General features: G+C 43.7%; 1 protein-coding gene across 2 annotated transcripts in view; it reads left to right on the top strand.

Moving 5' to 3' along the window:
* LOC119161281 (erlin-1) overlaps window positions 1–20936 on the top strand; it is a 74933-nt gene that overhangs the window by 40753 nt on the left and 13244 nt on the right. For both annotated transcript variants that reach the window (XM_075879599.1, XM_075879598.1), the window contains exons 11-12: window positions 8493–8572; window positions 16842–17021. In XM_075879599.1, coding sequence (XP_075735714.1) covers window positions 8493–8572; window positions 16842–17021 — 260 coding nt within the window. The remainder of the gene's footprint in view (window positions 1–8492; window positions 8573–16841; window positions 17022–20936) is intronic.

Genomic DNA, 20936 nt, shown 5'->3' with positions numbered 1-20936 from the left:
TCCTCTTGATATCTTGATGACCTGCCATCAAGCTTCCATGGGCTAACTTGAGTATGTGGCTCCTGAGAATGCGTGGAACAACGACCTGCTGTATCGTTTTGCCGGACGATACCTGGTAACGATGATATAGCAGTCCCTTCTCTCTAAAAAACAAATATTGGGGCGATCCTCTCCCATAAGATATCTGGCCGATCTGTTTTTACAAGACTCCAGGGTCTTATCTTTCGCTTGTGTATTCTTAAAATCTTGTTGGTTTACTTCCCAGGCTTTTAATTGCACCGTCCCCGAGTACGATGACGAACTTGTGCTCTTGACTACTCCGAGTAAGACTATCTTGCCACCGTCTTCCTTTTCGTCTAGCCTATTCGAAGTCGCATTCTGTTTCGCTTTCCTCTTGGTCTTTTTCCTTCCATTTTTTGTCCGGGTCATGTGGATCACAAGCTCCTGGGACATTTCCAATAATGACGTCATAGAGTGGGGATGCCATGCACTTAACAGTCGCCATGCCACAAAAGTATGGCAAAAGTATTTCCACCTTTGCTTCCGGGACAGTTAACTTGCTGCCATCGGCTAAGAGCACCGTTGTAATGAACCCCGTAAGTGGTTCATCTAGCACAATTGAGTGTCGCACTACTGTCGTGTTACTGCCCGTGTCCCGTAAAACAGATACAGTTTTGCCAAACAAAAGGCCTTGCAAAACTGGCATCCGGCATTTCGTTCTGCAATTCTTCTGTTGCATATCTATTGCCCTGAAAATGTTCTCTTCTTGCCTCTAGTCGGATTCCTGATCACTGTCTCTTAGTTTTTTCTTTTGGGACAATATACACAGTTTTCTTCTGCATGGCAGATTTCCTCTTGCAACCTGGAATATCATGCCCGGTCTTCTTACAATACCCACAATACGGTTGTTTCGACCGATACCGACAAGCAGCTGCTATGTAACCTGTTTTATGACAAACGAAACACTGCGGCGTCAACTTTAGAGCTGAGCTCTCACATTTTGAGGCCATAAAGCTCTCTGTTTTCTCCTGAAAAACGAGCAAGTTCGACTGCTGTTGGGCTTCTAAAAAATTATCCGCTGCTTCCGCTAACTCCTCCAGCTTACGGCAATTCCTTTCCCGCAGGAACAGTGCCAGCCAATCATGGCACTTGTCTATGAACTGTTCTGCCTCTAGGAGGTCACGAACAGCTGAATACTTCTTGTCTGTCTTGAACATCTCAACCCACCGGACAAAATAACTCGTAAGCCTCGTGGCAAACTGTTTGCCGGTTTTGCCACCTTGTGGCTTGCTTTGGCAGAACTTTTCTCGGTATCCATCAGCGGTGAACCGAAATCATTGCGGCAGTGCCAGCTTAGCTTCGTGATAGTCGAGCGCCTCTTCGGGGGACAAGCGACTGAACACCTTTAGAGCTTCGCCACTGAGACACAAGCTTGGACCCCTTTTTCCTAGGTCATTCTTGACCAGTTGACATGTTCTCGAACCTTTCTAGGTATGCGTCGAGGTCGTCCCGGTTCTCGTCAAATCCTGGTATGAAGTTATGTGGATTGACTTTGGATGGCCCTTGGGCTTGTCGGCCTACGTCCGCTATGGCTGGTTCTCAGGTGTTTTCGGTTGCCGCCAATTGAAGGCGTAACTGAATGGTTCTTTGACATTGCTCCTCAAGCTGCCGTTGCAACTCCATCTGTTCCTTCTTCCCCTCTCACTCCGCGGCTCTTTTGTCACACGCACGTTTTTTGCGTTCCTCAACCCATGCTTTCAAGTCTTCACCTTATAAACCTATACGTAATGCCAAGGCCATAAACTCTGCTGCACTCATCTTTCAATCCATCTGGGACTCGAGAACCAGGCTTGCAAACGGCCTCGTCTTGTAGTTGCGGACGCCAATGTAACGTTGTGGTTCCTGTTTCGAACAACGTGCAGGTTCAATTCGGGAGCTCCGAGGAGCCACCTCAGGACACTTCCCAAAGGACAAGTTTGTTTGACGCAAACATTTAATGGCAACAGCTTCATACCACTTAACCCAAAATTTAATGAGTCCCACCTCTCGCACACAGTCACCAAGAAATACAGAAGCCACACACTAGTCCCTAAACAAAAGGTCCCAAGCACGCAGTTCCTATTCACAGAGTGCGTCGCAGAACGTTAAAGGAGCGGCATTTCACCCATGTCGTTGCGCAGGAGCCTGAGCACGAAGCACGGGCCTAATGTCGTCGCCCCAGTTGGCGTCGGCGTCGAACAGTCACACGAACCGCAGGAGAAGCAGCCTTCCCAGGCTGCTGGTGGACGCTGCACCAGCTGACGCTGCCTTTCACGCACTGGCCTCGAGGTGAAGTCCCGGCCGGACAGCCTCGCCTGAGCTCGAACCCGAAGATCGACAGCTCAGACCTGTCCACGGGATGGCAGCGCTGCCAGGTAGTCCTGGAGCCCCTCTGGTCACCGGACGATGGAGGTAGCAGCCTTGGCTCTGATCCGAAACCCAACCGCCCTGATGCGTGGCTCGTCTTCCTCTGGCCACCGCTGCGACTCTTCTTTTTCTTCCTGTCTCCCGCGTGCTTTGAACCATGTGGAGTCTGCGTCAAATTGGCACTTCAGTCATTTTTTGTTATTCATTAGCATTCAGGCCAGCTTCTTCTTCCTTGCTCACTTCGAACTTGATTCATGGCGCGCACTTCAAATTCTGCTCGCCCCGTTTCAAGTTCCGCACACTCCACCTGTTTTCAATTTTGCGCACTCTATCACAGATGCTTCTTCTTGGGGAGCGGCGGGACGATGAGACAGTCGCGGACAGTGATCGGAATCATCATCTTTTTCCTGCATTGCTTGTGGTATTTTATGCCTAGGGATTCGAGGATGCTCCTTGGACTTGGACAAAAGCTCGTATTGTGCAATGTCCTAGAAAGAGAGAGAGAAATTTATGCTTGCTCATTGGCATAGTCCTTTCAACCATACTATTCCTACGCTTGGGTCTGATCGCACACCACAGGGAAAATTGCAGCGATATTAGTGATCGTTTGCAATCTCGTGCAGTCTTGCACAGCCACGCGATGAGCATGCGTGGCTACGGATTGCAGTGGATCGAGTAGATTCAGGTAGCTTCTGTGCAATTACAGTTCCATTCATGAAAACCTTATTGAAGCCTAAATATGGTTCTGCGAGCTTTGAAAAGGCCTTCTAATTTGACTAGTACTCTGCAGTTCCGATTTCAGTACAGTTCCAATATCGTTTAGTCCATGTTTGATTCTCAACAAGTTCGTTGAGTCAGAAATAACAAGTCTAAATCTCTGTCATTATGAAGAGGCTATTGTGTTACTTTGTATGGACAGCTGACATGGAACCGGGAAATCTTTATTCTTGTGGCAGTTTTGCTCTAGCAGCTCTCGTTTTAGTATGGTTTGACTGTATTTGCAAGCTGGGACATTCCTATTTGTACCAAGGTATAGTAAAAAGGAAAGGAACCAAAATTGACGAAATACTCTGCAATGCAAATTTATAGCGTAGCTGTTAGGTGCTTTGAATGCATGGTGTGTGATTGGCATTGCTTAGCTTCTGCTTTACTGACATGCACGTCTTGATTCTAACAGTGGCGGGGCTGAGCCTCTGGTCACCCAGTGTGTTTAGCAGCTGCAGAAGAAGCAAATTGCTAATTTTTAGAAAGTTTGAACCTGGGAATATGTGGCTCCGTAAAGCTCTTTCCCTAGTAGCAGTAGTGCCCTCTTATTTCTATCTTTTTGCTTACATTGTTTTTTATCGTTCACGCTGTGTTCGACATGCTGTATTTTCTCCAGACATCACTCTCCTCTTAATGCTTCCACTGCACCTTCATTTTCTTTTTTCCTTTTCTCTCTTTTTGCCATTACTGGCGTTCAGTCTCTGATGTACTCTGTGTTTGCTTTTTGTCACCCTTCTCTACATTAATCGTTCGCTCAGTTGTGATGAACGATGATGACACAAAACCCACAAGTTGCCTGCTTGCCTGGTTTTTGCAGCTGGGTAGACAACAAAAATGTGCTGAGGCAAGTAAAAAAAATCAAAAACAAAGGAAAGTGGCTTCATCAAAGAGAATAGAGGGGCTATCGCAGATTAATGCCTGTTTTGATGCCAATGCTTTTTAAACTTCCTGCCAAGTGCGGGAAGTTTAAACCACAGTGATTGTGGTTCGCATTACCAACAGGATTAGGTGACCATGAGTGGCACATGAGACAAATAACATAGAATGAGGCATAAGGCATCACTCCACGATAGCACCCTTTATTGCTTATTGCTGGTGATGCACCTATGGACTACCGACATTACAATGCACTTCTTTTGTGTTTTAATAACAAAGAAGTTTAACACTTCAGCAGATTTCGAAACTAGGTGCTAATGTGTAATTAAGGTAGAGCTGTAGAATGGACATAACTGCGACCACTTCCTGGCAAGCAACTTAAGATAGTGTCTAAAAGGGCAAGGTGTCAGCAGGACATAGCTTTAGCACACCGTTACAATTCATGACGGAATAAATGTAATGCTAATTCATGTTTGAAGCGTAACTACACTAAAGGAAAGTGTGATATTATGGGCATTCCTCTTACAGTTCCTATAATGTTAACCTCTACCTTTATAAGTTATTCCATGTGCTGATGTGTTGTAGCTGTTTGGGCATTATGCTAGTCTGGAGATGTGATGTCGGTTTCAAACATTTGGAGGAGTCAGCTGTAGGGGCTGGGATGAGAAGGGAGTTCTTTTTGGGCTGCTTCAGCCTGTGTGCCACTTATTCAGCAACGAGTTTTACTAGAACTCTGTAAACTATAAACTAGAGACCAAGTTTAACACGGTTGCTCTGTTTTAGAAGCAGTATGCCTGCCATATAATGGGGCATAAGCATTTCAGTCTGCATGTTGCTAGTACTATTGATGTACATGTACATTTTTTCTGTAAAAATGTTTTACAAGTGGCTGTACGTTAGCTGCGCATAATTTTTTTTAATGGGCAGTTGTGTAATAATGCTCCTATAGACTATATTTCTCAAGTGTGATCTCTCATACAACACTGTTAAATATACAAGAAAAAAAAGTAAGAAAAACTTAGACAACTTGCAGTAACCAGTACAATACACTGAGGCCAGCTTCTCACCTTAAAAATACATCGCTGTTTACATGAAGCCAACAGATAGTAGAAGTCACCGTAGTTGCTTTGCTTGTAAAGTGTTGCAGGACTAAGCTTGAAGACACAGGTTTTATATCAGGCCACGGCGGATGCATTTCATTGGCAGAAGAATGCTAAGAACATCTCTGTACTTAGATTCAGGTTTAAAAAAAAAAAAAGAACTCCGAAGGATCAAATTTCATCTGGAGTCTCTCACTGTAGAATGTCTTATAGTCGTAGCACAGTTCGGCACGTAAAACACCAGTGATTATTATTTGTAAATATAGGTATCGTATGCATAAAAGAAGTGAGTTTAATATCACTGGAGCTGTAGAAATACTTCTGATTAATGATAACAAGGAAAGCATAAAGAAAATGGGCTGTAGAATTGTTTGTTAAGGGACATTAAATATTCAATAAAGGATGGATATCTTCCTTAAGGATCTCTGAAACACTTTTCTAAGTTGCTGTGAAACAGTCTCACTAGTAGCACATGACACGAGTTACATGCTGCAAAAGTTAGCGCACTTGAAGGGTATCACACAGGGACAGGGTTGACAAAGGGGTGCATCCCCTCGTCAACACGCATGTAGTACATTATGGTATTCCGTGGCGGCGACGGTAACTATGCAGCAAGTCAGCCAACGGTCACAAATGTGTGCATATGGCACAAAAATTTGGGTGTATGGCATCATTTTTAGAGGGACGATAAAGCGAATTCTCGCTGACTTTGAGTAATAATTGTACCGTATTTACTCGAATCTAACGCACACCTTTTTTTCAGTAAAGCGGGTTTATAAATCGCATGCGCTTTAGAATTGAGTGCGCAAAAAATAAATTAATGCCTTCGTACAGCCAACGCGCATAGAAGTGCAGCACTTCGTACGTGTGCTGAGGAGTTGTGCATTCACATCGAGGGCATGGAAGTGCCGACTCTAAAGACTCGACAAGTGCACCACGATGCCGCTTTTAAAAGAAAAGTCATCGTGTGTTCAAAAATAGACGGAAATCGGGCCGCATTGTGGTCGTTCAGAGTTCCTGAAATGTGCGTGCGAGACTGACGGAAACAAAAGCAGAATATTGTCGACAGCAAAGCTTCACGTAAAGGCTTCAGTGGACCACAGCAGGGCCAGTTTCCGGAAATCGAAGAGCTGCTCACCGAGTATGGGTTCGAGCAGCGAGCGGCACAGCGGCTCGTGACGACAGATCTGCTCCAGGTGTGGGCTATGCAGTTAGCCTTAGAAAAAGGGCTAACGCAGAGCGAGTTTAAAGCAAGTAGGTGCTGGCTAACAAACTTTATGAAGAGGAAAGGCTTTTTCCTCTCAAGGGGAACAGGCATATGCCAGAAGTTGCTGGACGAGTATGAAAAAAAATTCACAGTTTTCAGACGTTCATGCTAGACTTGCGGCACAACAACGGCTACCTGCTTGGGTAAATCGGGAATGCGGATCAGACGCCTGTTTACTTTGACATGCCTGGCTCCATTACCGTCGAGAAGAAGGAGGCGAAGCAAGTGCGCGTGATGACATCCAGCCACAAGAAAACAAAAGTGACGGCAATGCTTTGTTGCACGACATATGCGCACGAGCTTCCCCCATACCTCATATATAAACGGAAGACGCTCTTGAAAAGAGTCGTTTTCCCGAGTGGTGGGATCGTGCGAGCCAACAAAAAAGGTTGGATGACAATGAACCTGGTCACGGATTGGATCCACCATATCTGGTGAAAGCGGCCCGGCGCTGCTTTCGGCTTACGATCACGCTCAGGTGCCATCTTGACCAGCGGATCAAGGGCAAGCTAGCTGCATGCAATACGAACCTCGTAATTATACCTGGCAGCATGCTATCGCAGCTTCAACCTCTCGATTTCTGCCTAAGCAAGCCGGTGAAGGATTCGATTCGGGCGCTGTACACCGACTGGCTGATCAATAAACGACACGATTTCATGCCAAGCAACAGGATGAAGTGCGCCTCTCTGCAACAGTTGTCCGACAGCGACGAGGACCGACTCATTACGCGACTCAAAAAACACCACCGTAGTGGTCACAGCTTTAGTGGCAGGGCCGCCTGTTTGACTTTGTGTTTCATCTTTCGAAACTTTGGTGCATTGAAACCCAAATACTTGTTCTTTTGAATGTGCGAAGGTTGACTCCTATGGCCTTTTTTTCTTTTCTCTTCCGTCACGAAAAATGGGTCCACGTTACAATCGATGTTTTACTTTTTTGTGTCATAGAAACTGGGTACTCATTACAATGAAGGGCGTGGTTGCGTCGAGTAAATACGGTAAATTCTAGGTCATGTGCTACACTGTAATGTTTGGCTTGCCTGTTCTTGGCAGACTCGATTACTGATTGGCAGCGCTTGCTGACCATGCTTAAATAGTGTTGCAGGGCCACTTTAACAGGTCATCCCACTCATACTGAGGTCATATATTTCATATATCCTGTGGTGAAGAGTAATGTATCTGTTTCCACTCTTGGACCAGGTTTCTGTTCGAGGGATGTTTTTTAGAGCCACAGATGGGCTGTATGTGGTACAAGCGAGGCCTCCAGTGGGGCTATAATAGTGCAGATAGGCTGAGCTTTAGCAAACTTGTTGACTCTGTCATCTGCCACATGATGCTTATGAGTGTGTTGTGGTTACTGGCTTGTGCATGGCTGAATGTGGGAAGTTGCTCAGCATTGTGTACATGTGTTGTGTGAACAGCATTTTTTTATGCCAATGTATAAAACATGCCTGGGGCCATGCAGATTTCGTGAACCATATACAGCATCAAAATTCACATAGCTGCTCTATCAGTGAGCTTTGCTGAGAAAAAAAAAAAGGAAAGTAATGTTCATGAATGTAGTACTCTCATATATCTTGAATCTATGCCATGTAGTTCCAGATATTCATGTTGTGTTAAATATTGTAGACCATGGTGTGTTTCTATACTTAGTGTCACTTGGTGCTTCATGATACAATCATCAGAGCCGGGTGGCACCAATCTGGATCATGTAATTTAAGCCTTCCAGTACATTTTAGGGCATTTTTCTGCAATGTTTTCCTAGTGTGCTACAGTTGCTTTGTTTTAACTAAAGAACTAGAGACAGCTGCTAACTAGCCATTACCATAATTTCTGGTGTTGTAACATGGAAACTTTTTTTGTAATTTGAAAGTATGATTAATTAGTATATTAGTACTCACTTTCACATCTCTTCGATTTAGTATACCTAATTTGCAATGCTTGACATATATGTCCCACTTTATTGCAGCACTAAGCACGTTTGAAAAATTCAGGTTGGCTGCGTCTTTTTTTTTAAATTAATAATGTCAAGTCGAAAGAAAAATGGTCTCTCTAACATGCTCTTTTTTTTTCCATTTACAGATGAAATGCATTATTCTAGGCAAAAGATGAAAGCAGATGGAGAGTTCTACTCAAAGGAGAGACTTGCAGAGGCAAATAGGGTTAGGATCAGCATCTTGTACCACTCCCCTATAATGCAATTCTTTACAGAAGCTAAATAGTGTTGTTGCGACCAGTCATTACCTTAACATTTCTAGACACATTATTACAAATTGCATTATATGTCCTGAATTGCCCCTTTTTGTGGTGCTTATAGTTACACACGGCCACTATATTTGTCGTGACTGGTTTGTTCTGTGTAAAATCCAAGTAGGATGAGATAGAGCTGTCCATGAATGTGAACTGAGACATAGGATGGTGGGATGTATGCTGTCTTTCATGCGTATGCAGTCAATAGTGAAAGGGTTATAAATGTAAATTCAAAGTCTGAGCGAGCTGAGATCGCTTAGTGTGCTCCATGTGCCTTATGTTGCAGGTAACATTATCTCAGCCCCTGCCATGATAAATAATGCATGGTAAATCTTCTAGCTCTGTCAGGATATTTTTTTTATTCTGAACAGCATGAAGGGCTGGGGTGTTGCGCTAAAGGGGTACTGACACAAAAACATTGGCCTCACATTATTCTGCTGCAATGTGTTGCTGAGGGCCTGTTAGTCATGACACGATACATCGTTTGCTACAGCACGTGACAGATAATCAACTACAGGCACCTCATTATCGATCAGTTTCCGTTTGAGAGAGCTCCAAAAACTGGGTGCAACTGTCGTCACCTAGTGTGTGCAGATCTTGACTACGTCACCACACAAAACTGTGGCATACTTCTGCAAGGTCCACATCATGAATTACTTTCAAATAGGAAATGGGACTGCAGTTTTGCCAAACACAAATCGTTATAAGCGTGCGCCACGGCCACGCAGTCACAACCAGCCGCCAAAAAGTATAGATTGCGGGAACAAACGCGGCAAAAAAAAAGGCGGCTATGGCGTCATCATAAATTCTTTTGTTGACTGCAGCGCGGTGACGTGAGAGATGTAGGGAGTCACCTCAGAGTCCCCTTTAAGGGTGTCAATGGCGCGATGGAGTCAAGGGCTCACGCAAACTTCAAAATTCTTTTAAAGTACTTTCCCAGCTATATTTGCTGTTGATATTTTGCAGATGATATACGAATGTTCTTGGAAATCGACTCCACAGGCTATCTCGGTCGCGAAATTTGGTGTCAGTGCCCCTTTAGCAGATGGTGAGGTATCGAAGCTGAAGGTTGTGGCCATTGCCTATGTTTTTGCTTGTGCCATGTTCGTGCCTTCAGTATGTGTTCAGGATCAATCATTATTTGGTAGCGCGATTGAGGAATACATTTATTGTCTTGGCCTAGTCACACTGTGCTTTTTCAAATCTTATGCATTTGCTTTGAGCAAAGACATTGCGCCACGCAATGAAGGTGCCTGCCCCACACAGAAGTGGCTCCTGTGCCACACGGAAGTGACGTCATACACTTTTCCGGTTTGGCCCTTCAATTGAATTGTTCGAACAGGACATGGCTTCGCCGAGTTGGCATAATTGGCATGGGACGATGCGACTTTTAGTGTGCCTTCTCATCAGCCTCTCGTTAGCCGGACTTGCTGGTGGTCCTGTCTAGAGGCTCTTTGATATTGGATGTTTGATGACCCTCGCAGAATAGGCTATATTTATTGTGATAAACTGTTTTGTGAATTAATATTCTTTGGAGGAGCATAAGCAAAATTCAAATGCAGCTGGCTGCATTAGTTTTTCCAGCACACACATCAGGAATGCTGATTTGCGCAGTTTATCAAAGTTCTGATGACGGAAAGGCGCACTCTAACTTAGCTACGCTGAATATGCAACAGGAAACCTTGTTGTTATGCCGCTCAGCGTACTGTCACCACCTCACGAGGTAATCGGTAAACTGCTTGAAAATACTCGCGTGCCACCGTAATCCTTCAGGCGATCAGCACTTGATAAACCATGCCCAATGGCATGTACCGACTGCGTTAGTCCACCTACCTACAAAACAGTGCCAAGCAGTTTGTCTGACTTCAATAACACGGCCTATGAGAGCACGGCAGCAATTACAGTACCCAGCAACGAATGAGAACAGTCGTATGTGTTTGCACTTAGCGAAACAGCCTGCAATGTAGGACCTTTGGCCGCTTAGGCCTTCGAAGACCACAGGCATCGTAAAAACACTTAGCAGCCATGCTGGGCTTTCGTGTGCGTCCGGACATTCACACGAGCTGTGGAAAAACGTTTACCGTATTTACTCGATTCTACTGCGCCCTCGATTGTAACGCGCACTCGGTTTCCACTACGAAAAAAAAAAGTAAGACATCGATTGCAACGCGCACCCATTTTTCTCGTTGGCCCTCACGATCACACTACTAGGAAAAACGACTCCTTTCGGGAGCGTCTTCCATTTAAATATGAGGTACAAGGGAAGCTTGTGCCTATCTGATGTGCAACGGAGCATTGCCTGAGGATAGTTGTAGTGCGAGACCAAAACGACGATACAGAGACAAGAAGAACACGAAAGACTCCTTCTTGTCCTTTTGTCCTTCTTATCTCTGTGTCGTCGTTTTGGTCTCGCGCTATAACTATCCTCATGCCATATCAACTAGACCAAGCTGCCACACTTCTAAGGAGCATTGCCATCACTCTTGTTTTACCGTGGCCCGATGTCAGCATGCGAACTTGCTTCATCCCCTTCTTCTCGACGGTTGTGGTGCCAGGCATGTCGAAGTAAAGAGGCGTCTGATCGGCATTCCTGATTTGCCCAAGAGGTAGCCGTTGTTGTGCCGCAAGTTTAGGACGAACCGCTGAAAACTGTGAAGCTTTTCTTCGTACTCCTCCGGCAAGTTTTGGCCCATGCCCGTTCGCTTTCCGAGGGAAAAGCCTTTCCTCTTCATAACGTTAGTTAGCCAACACCTGCTCGCTGTGAACTGGCTCAGCGTTAGCCCTTTTTCTAAAGCTAACTGCACAGCCCACACTTAGAGCAGTTCTGTCGTCACGGGCCGCTGTGCCGCTCGCTGCTCAAGCACATACTCGGCGAGCAGCTCTTCAATTTGTTGAAACCGACCCTGCTGTGGTCCACTGAAGCCTTTGCGTGAATCTTCGCTGTCGACAATCTTCTGCTTTTGTTTCCGCCAGTCCCGCACGCACGTTTCGGGAACTCCGAACGCCCACGATGCGGCCTGATTTCTGTCCGTTTCGGCACACGCGATGACTTTCCTTTTAAAAGCGGCAACGTGGTGCACTCGTCCAGTTTTTAGAGTCGGCCCTTCCATGCCGTCGATGCTAATGAACTACAAGATGACGAACTCCTCAGCTCACGTACGAAGTGCCGCACATGGGAAACACATGGGCAGAAATGGCCGACGCGCCATGCCCACGCACGTAGGGGGCGCCCATTTTGGAAATGCCGATGGCTATAGAATGACCATATTCATTTTTTTTTTCGCACTCGATTCTAATGCGCATGCGATTTATGAACTCGCTTAACCGGAAAAAAGGTGCGCGTTAGATTCGAGTAATTACGGTATTTCATAGTCAACCTTGCCCTTCGCAACAAGCAAAATGAGATACTCGGCAGCAAGGACACTTCCACCTTCGACAACACCACGTTTTTACATTGCAATCCAGAAAATGCAGTACGTCCAACAGCGATAATTCGCGCATCATAGTGAAAAACTTTATGGCGTACATCGCAGCTACACTCTTTGCCACTGTTTTTTTTCGCAGCACCCCCTGCATTTAAAATGCTTGCTATATGTGTTTAATTAACAAACATACGTTAACTGACTTGTCAAACACTTTTCGTTCAATACATTTGTAGATGTAACACATTTTGAAGTAACAATCTGGTCATTTTAATGACATTAAGTTTATACAATGAAGATGATGTCACTTCTGTAAGGCGCAGGAGCCAGTTCTGTGTGAAAGAGCGTCTCATGCACCGCGCGGCGCAGAAGACGTTGCCTTTGCTTTGCGTTCAAAAAAATTTTACAACACAGTAGCTATTGTCATGGAAAAAGATTATTTGGGTATTTCTATTAAGGATGTGAAAGGTTCTTACTGAGTATTTTGTGCCGGAAGTATTACTTTAACTGTTTGTTAATGAGTTTCGGTAATAAGGTATTTGACCTCATAATAAAAAGAAAATTGCTACACTTTTTCAAGTTGCCATGGAATGAATTTTTTGAAGGAGCTTATCGCCCCACGAATACAACTCTGCAAAAATTTTCATAATCCGTGCAGTAGGAGCCGAGTCGTGAAGATTTGTCACACACTGCAATCGCATTCTCTCTTCTCTCGTGTCGACAAAAGCACTCAATACTAAGCAGAGAGGGAGGGATGGCACAGGGAAAGAAAATATGTCACGCCCCCTTGTGACCTTGAGCAGTTATCCTTTTTATTTTTTCTATTGAGTGCACTCGTGCATACCTGTGTGGTTAAGTCGCTGCCTCCCACGGCCGCCCCAGTAAAGACCGAGCGCGGTATGCTTGAATCAGCCGATGGCTGATAGAAGGCCTTCTACGAGTGAATTTCGTGCATCTTCTGTCATTCGTTGAGAGAAGAGAAAGCAATTTTCAGGAGACTGATAATTTATTAGGTATTCCAGGCCGCGTGCTGCACTATAGTTATTTGGCTCGCGTGTTTTCGGGAGCCTCTACTACCAATCGGCAATGTTTATTGACCATGCTGAAAAGGTGTTGCAGGGTCCCTTTAATGAAGCCATTGTATCGTTACATGGAAAGATATTGCATGTTGGCCTGCTGTACAAGCATCTGCATTCCAGTGAACACTTTTATTTTGTGCTCAGCTACGCATGCATTCGGCCTTTTTATGATTTGTTCAGTGTGAAATTGAAATTGCACAGCCAACACTTGATGTCCTGAGGTCATCCTCAAATTGTACAATCGGCCTCGCACAGTTCTCACTGACCTCGGTACTCACTGCGGACAACACGAGCTGGTTTGACCCGGAAACGTCTTTTCGAGTGCATTCTGAGGACAACATTTTGTCCTGAAAAGCTGAAAAGTCATTTCAAAGACCTTTTGGGGATGACAAAAGCAATGCCCTAGTGCCAGGTCAAACGTATTTTCGAGTGTTTTCTAAGGACAACAATTGGATGTAGTAATTTTGAACCTGTGGTGTCATTTGTTAAGAAAAGAAAAAGAAATTTTCAGGTGATGCTGGGAATCAATTATATGGTAATTCCGGGCGGCGTACTACGCTATAACATTTGGCATGCATGTTCTTGGGAGCCTCGACTATTGAACGGGAGCATTTTCTGACCATGCTCAAAAGTGTTGTCAGACCTTTTTAAAAAGACATTGAACCATACCTGTTCGGTTGCATGCACTTCCTGCGTACATGCATTTCTTTAAAGCTTGGAGTGAGTTAATCAACACATACTGTATGTGGGTGCACATGCAAAGTGTAGTCGACTTTAAGGTTTCAATATCTGCAACTGTGACATACTATAGTTCTAACAGCGCTTACCACAGTTTTTTTGCGAAAGTGCTTCTACTCCACCATGGTTTCCTATGGAAAAAATATCTCACTTAGCTTTTTCGTTACCGCGCGGGAATGGTTGTTCTTCATGTGTCTCGGGAAGATTGTTTTTGCCAGTTTGAAAAGTACTCCAGCAAGCATTGCAGCATACTAAACTTTGCAGAATGATGAAATGCTTTTTCCAAAAAATATGGGTTGTAGAGCAACAAAAATATTTAAAAGAAATGAAAAGTTGTAAAGCGTAAAATTTCTCATCACCAGCTGGTAAATAGTGGAATAAAAAACACTGTATATGCAAAAATATTCAAAGCAAAGAAAAATCAGAATATGCATTTTATAGGTAATTAACCCAGAAACATTATGAAAATAACCAATGTTGTGCAAGAAGTTTATATAAAAAGACAAAGAAAATCACAACCGATGTACTGCTTCATTGTTCATGCCATGCAGTGAAGCATTGCTTGGTTTTTCGTGTGACACAAGTGTACTCGTACACTCTTCTCAGTAAATTTTCGTTGCTTTGCGATAAGAGTCTCCAGGTATTCTAATATAGATGGATACCTGTGATATGAATAATCCCTCTATAGATGAGATGTCCAATGAACTTCGCTATTTCATCTAGCATCACCTCTTTCCATGAGCCACCTCACTCCTCATAGGTAGCGTTCTAATATATGCATCCAAGCATATTCCTTTGCATCTTTCTTTGCACATATCGTAATAAAATAGGGACAATATTGCGCGCAGTTCTAAAATGCTTCACTGCTCCGTAGTCGGGGCCAAGATGTGCTCTGGGGGCCTTCTTGCCGTTAGGAGGAGCTCTGCAGCCAACACCACCATACCGCACCTTAGCGAAGTGTGGACTACGCACGTACCCTGAGTAACTATGAGATTATGCCTAGAGGCCGAAAGCTATATGCACTTGCTGCGTAGGAGATAACTTGAGGATGTAAGCAAAACAAAACAAACCCATGAGCGGCTACGGATGTCTCACACTGACGCAAAACATCATCACCATAAAACTTGAAGCTGAGGTGCTGTCATCTACAAAATTTCAGCTCGTTCTCATTCAATTCAGGTGGGGTCGCAAGGCAGTTTCAAGCAGCGCACGTGTTTTGCAGCGCACGTATTTTGCAGCGCACGTATTTTGCAGTTGCAACCTTTCAGACTTGATATATCCGGGTTTGACTGTATTAGCGATGTGAGCAGCATAGTGTGGACTAAATTAAAAGTTAGTCAGATCAGATTGCAAAACTGAGAAGATATTTACTTGTCATATGTTCATGTTGGGAACCATGTGTTGAGCACATCAGCATTATGGTATAAAGCAATTCATAGCCTCAACTGCCCTTTTTTCTGGTATAGCCGGGTTAAAACTGATTGGTGACACCTGCTGTATGAGTATGGGCGGGTAAACATCTCATTTTTGAGGTGTTTTCCTCAGAACTTTTCCCATACTGGTCTTTCTGTCTAGTAGTGGACATAAATAAGGGTAAAACTCTTATTATCAAATTTCACCAGCCGTGTCAGTAACAGATTAGGGAATTAATATTTAACCTTTCCTTGCCTTTAAGCCTCAAATACATTTGAACTTGAAATGAAGTAACTTGTTGATGTGGCAGTGGTGACCTATCCAGATGTGATGCACGCCAGTTTCTGTCAAGTGACTGGTTTCAGTGGCAACACACAACTGTCTTCGTCGATGTTGCTAGTAGAGACGGCCACATTAAAGGTTCCCTATATGTACCATTCGGATGTCATGACCAGGGAGCCAAAGTGGATGAACGAAAAGCTAATATGCACACACATTACCCAATGAAATTTAAACAGCAATGGTGTTGTGTTTCAAACTTCAATAAAACACAACATTAATTCTGTGTTTCCCAGAGCTGTCACTTTGTCAAAGGAACAGCTCTGGGAAATGATATCAAACATGACCATATCCATGAGGTCCTGCTATCATATTTAGTATGTTTAAATATCTTAAAGACCCCTTAGAGAGATATTACATAATGGGGTAGTTACATCACACGTGGCTTAAAGTGTATACTAAACAAAAATGGAAAAAAAATTTACAAAAATATGCACATTTTACCCAGAATACGCGTCGATTTGGTAAACAGAGTTTATTTAAACAGGTTGCTCTAATTTTAGAAAACTGTCATCGGTGTGGGGCAAAGCTGTGACGTCGGTCGCCGCGGCAGGGTGCACTTGTTCCTGTCCTGCTAATTCCCTTTCTTCCCTCTTCTTTCCACTGAGTTTTATCCAACCTGGTAGCATTCAACCTGAGAGCCCTTCCGGCGCCATCAGTAATGGTTCTAGGAGTCATAGCGGGGGCTGAGTAGGTTCAGAGACTTGGGTGATGGCTGGAATTGTTGGCATGCCCATTGCATCTGCAATAAACGTCATCATACGTGATCTTTCCTAGTTCACAGTGTGGCATCTGCTTCACATGCATCTGCTTTTGAAAAAAACGCAATAAATGTGTTATTTTCCACTAGGATTTTTGTGAAATGAAGGTTGTGTTTGCCAATTTCAGCACCCAGTCTTACAGTCTGCCTGAAAATCTTCGTGGCAAAAGTTTCGTTGAGTACTCTTTAAGTGAACGAGTAGTAGAATTGCTTAAGTACAGAAATGTAGGTTATATGAAGCAATAAACTATAATAATAAAATATAATGTGTTATATTGTGCCTTTTGTGTTCACTGTAGGTATTGTGATTTGTATATATATATATATATATATATATATATATATATATATATATATATATATATATTTTTTTACATGAACATAATGAAGTCTTGTTACATAAGCTCTTTTTTTTTCTTTTTTTTTCCAGTTGTTATTAACCCCAGAGTATTTGGAACTCAAACGCTATGAAGCAATTTCTTCTAACAACAAGATCTATTTTGGCAAAGACATTCCAAGTATGTTCATCAATCATTGCTCACGGCAATCTGAAGATGATGGTACTGCCTTGGATAGCATCACTGCATCTCTGGCAGGCAAAGGAGCCAAGGTAAGTGTGCTGACCCTTGGGAGCAGAAATAAGTCTGCTAAGGTCAGGTCAAAACTGTGTGGGGACGTAAAAGTGTCGCTAAGTTGTCTCAGGAATTTTTTCACACCCAGAGAGGTGTGGCTGGGGCCACTGCTGTAATGCACTTTCCTGGTACTATGGTCTCCTTTTATGTTTGGACAACACTTTTTCTCAATGACACTCAAACCTCGATATAAGGAATTATTGTTTGTAACAAAGTAAATGAAGAATAGCTCTCTCATAGGTACAGTGCTACTAAGATATGTTTATAATGAATGTTTGCATATAACGAAGTATCTTGCGAGAGGTGTGATTGTTATAATGAGGTTTGAGTGTACTTCAGAAACTTGTTGCTAAAGATGCCATGCACAGTAGTTTTCAGTCTCTACTACTATTCTCATGCTCATTCATCTGTTGATGTTCAAAAGATAGAAGAAACTAGATGGATTTTTTTCAATTTCATTAATTGATAGTTGTCTGGTGTGGGATTAATCGTTCATCTCTGCCTGTTTTTTCTTAAATGGCCTCAAACACATGGAAACATGAGGATATAACAAAGCAGTCACTTTTGACTTGCTTACTGGTTTGGTGATCTCTGGTGAGCCTGGTACGCAATCACATATTATTGATCGATTGTGGACTCCATCGTGCATTGTGACATGATAGAGGTTCAGGAAAGTAGCAAGTGACTATTTGCGAGAAAGCTTCTGCACATGAGCAGTAACGGCGCGGCTAGTGCCCTCTTCAGGCACTCTGGTTCTGGTTGGAAAACATGAACTCAGCCGGCTGACGGTCGTAAATTCATGTGCCGTGATTGAATGGCCTTGCTTTCGTAGTTTGTGCAAATATGCGAGTGCACTGCATCATTTAATTTAACGAGAAAGGAGTGTGAAAAGCAGGACTGGTTGGCTCCTGTTTATATGCGAGAAAAACCAGTGATATTTTCCGGTGATTGTGTGTGACTAAATGTGCCTTCTTCATCATCTTTGTTTTGAGTTTCTGCTAGTTTTTCTCGCTCCTAAACCGAGAAAAGAGCACCACGTACTTTTAGAGGTTTTCGTCCACGAGGCTACATGCCGAAAACAGAGATGCTGAGGGGCTTGGATAGCGGCTGTGGGGTTACAGAATGTTGGTGGCTCGCAGTGGGTGCCAAACCAACTTTTCCGATAACAGACGGTTGAGCTAGCTGGTACATATTCATTCTAAAAGAAACAGGGCATGCAAGCACAGACATAAGAACGACGTCAGGACACAACAGTAATGTTTTTTTTCAACATGACTACCGTATTTACTCGCATAATCCTCGCACCTTTTTTTTTGGCGGGAAACCGTTGCAAAGTTGGGGGGTGCAAGAATTACGCGAGGAAAACTTTCCACGAAAACGTAGAGCGAAAAAGAAAACGAAGTGGCCACAAATCAGGATTCTCACACCAGCAACTAACAGCAAGCTTTGAGAAGTACTAATTAAAACTTACCTCAACAATAAAAAGCACTTGTTCAACACAAGGAAAGATTTATTTGAGACAAAAAAAGTGTGAGCGAATAGTCAGCAATTAGAATGCCATACGCGAAGCTTGTGGGCGTTGCAGGCGTAGCGGTAGCGTTCCTCGCTCAACGGGAGCACTCAAAAGGTATGCGTAAGATGTCAGTATTGGGCTGATGGATATTTAACAGAATCGTCCGCAGTTTCCTTCTGAAGAAAAAAAAAGTTTACCATCAATCCCAGTTTTATACGCACACGGCAGTGGGAAATCGGCTTGGTGGCTTTCAGCTGCCGTCACGAGTAGTGAACACAAAACTCCTAGACTCTGAAGGGCTTTCCGGCAGCCCTGTTCCTGTTGTTTAGTGCATGATCTATCACTTTCAACTTAAAAGCAGCCGTGTAGCTTCAGTATCGCCCCATAAGGTGACAAGATTACCGACACAACGTATAAAACACGCCCCAATGCGCACTTGCCACTTTGGCTTGACGTGGATTAGATTGAATCTATGTGCAATAATAGTAAGCTTGATGCTTAAGAGATGGCGCCAGACGGCGCGCATTATCATCAGTGGTTGTAGCGAGCAGACGACATTATTGCGGCAGTTTTCAGGGGTGCGATAATTACTCGAGGAAAAAAAGAAATCGTATTTTCGTTGGCCGACGTGGGGGAGTGTGAGAATTATGCGAGTGCGAGGATTACGGGAGTAAATACGGTATTCGTTTCGTGAAACACACCAACAAGTTCACTGATTGTCATACAAGTGTAATGTATAAGGTCTCTTTCAGCTGTGGTCGCTTCTACATAGGACAGATGGGCTGCTGCGTTAAAGGGACACTAAAGTTAACTATTAAGTCGAAGTTGATTGTTGAAATGGCTGTCTAGAAACCTTGTAGTGTTACTTTTGTGCCAAGGAAGGGCCTATTTTTAAATAAAATCACATTTTAGTGCACCGCATCAAGTTAGCCCACTTCAAATTACCCGCCTCAAGAAGCCGACTGACCGGACCGACTGACGTCACTGTTGCCATACACAACGTTGCCCGGCTTTACTGTGCTAGTAGCAGCAGACGGAAAGCAACAGGAGCCACAGCAGCAACAACGGCCATTGATCAATTTCTCGCCATTGGCTTCGAGATTGCAGACGCTTTTGTTTCAACTGCGCCGGGCTAGGTAACGTCACCTGTCCAGTGTAACCACGTGAAAATTGAATTTTCGAACCACTCGCACCGTTCCCCACAGTAACAGCGCTTCTTTTTTCCATGAATCAAAAAGAAACGAACAAGCAGCATTTTATTGCCTCTCTTGATGCACGGAAGGTTCTTTATTTATTGCAGTTAGATCGATTACTAGTAATTATTTGTAGGTGGTCCGTCTAATGTCATTGAGTTCATTTTAAAAATGTCCTACTGTGGCGCTTATGTTCTTGTGCATTTACCTTAATTTTTTGGTAAGTAGGGCACTGTTGTTGATAATATTGTCATTTTATATGTTGTCATACATTGAGCTTTCACTGTGATGTAAATTGTTATTTGACTTTGGTGTCCCTTTAACCAGAGATTATTGTAACAGTATCACTAACCAGAGGGTCATATTCTAAATTTTCTTTACATTGTCGAGAGTGTAAGTGCATGCTGAAATTCGATGACTGCTCTGTTTTGTATAGGCATAGGAATGAAGAAACGCATGTGATTGTTGAGGCATGGCATATCAATACAGTCAAACCTCGTTAGTATGTACCTGCTTGAAGCATAGTAACAGTTAAAATGTAGTTGCGACGAATTCAATTCCCAACCGAGTCTCGTAAAGACTAATGCATTCGCGGACCGCTTAAGCCGTAGTGTTCGTCTTATGCTTACTGGTCAGTGTGTACTAACTGCTACCGCGGTGAAATTTTGCGGCAGAAACATTTACTGCTCAACTGAACTTGCAAATGCCACAATGTGCGGCGAACATTTTTCTGTCGTGTTGATAACATGCGGATATCAGCCGATCATTCATTCCGACTTCCATGCTTGCGGCAAAGTCTTTGTGAGTAATAATTGAGAAAAAATGAAGATGAGGTGGCAACCACTGGCAAGCGCTCCAATATTGGCTTATCGCCGATGAAAAGCCTTATCAGGGAAATAATCCCTGACTATCTGCTCAAGCACACGTATGTGGTGTAACAATATTTTAAGCCTACTGCACACTTTTAGTAGGCGACTACCTAAATTTGCAGGGTTGCCAATCGCTGCTACCACGTCGAGCGGGACCATGTTCAAGCACACAGCGCTTTGCACGCAGTGCTTTGCGGTGGGCGGTTTAGTCAGTGTTTCTTGTGGCACTGAATTTATTGCTTTGTCAGCGGCACTGGCGCATGTCAGGAGATGCAAATTTGTCGATGTTGGTTAATGCACAGTACGCTTAGTGCATAG

Source organism: Rhipicephalus microplus, chromosome X (assembly GCF_043290135.1).
Source record: "Rhipicephalus microplus isolate Deutch F79 chromosome X, USDA_Rmic, whole genome shotgun sequence".
In the NCBI taxonomy this organism is placed as follows: domain Eukaryota; kingdom Metazoa; phylum Arthropoda; class Arachnida; order Ixodida; family Ixodidae; genus Rhipicephalus; species Rhipicephalus microplus.
This window is presented reverse-complemented; position numbering and strand designations above follow the sequence as displayed.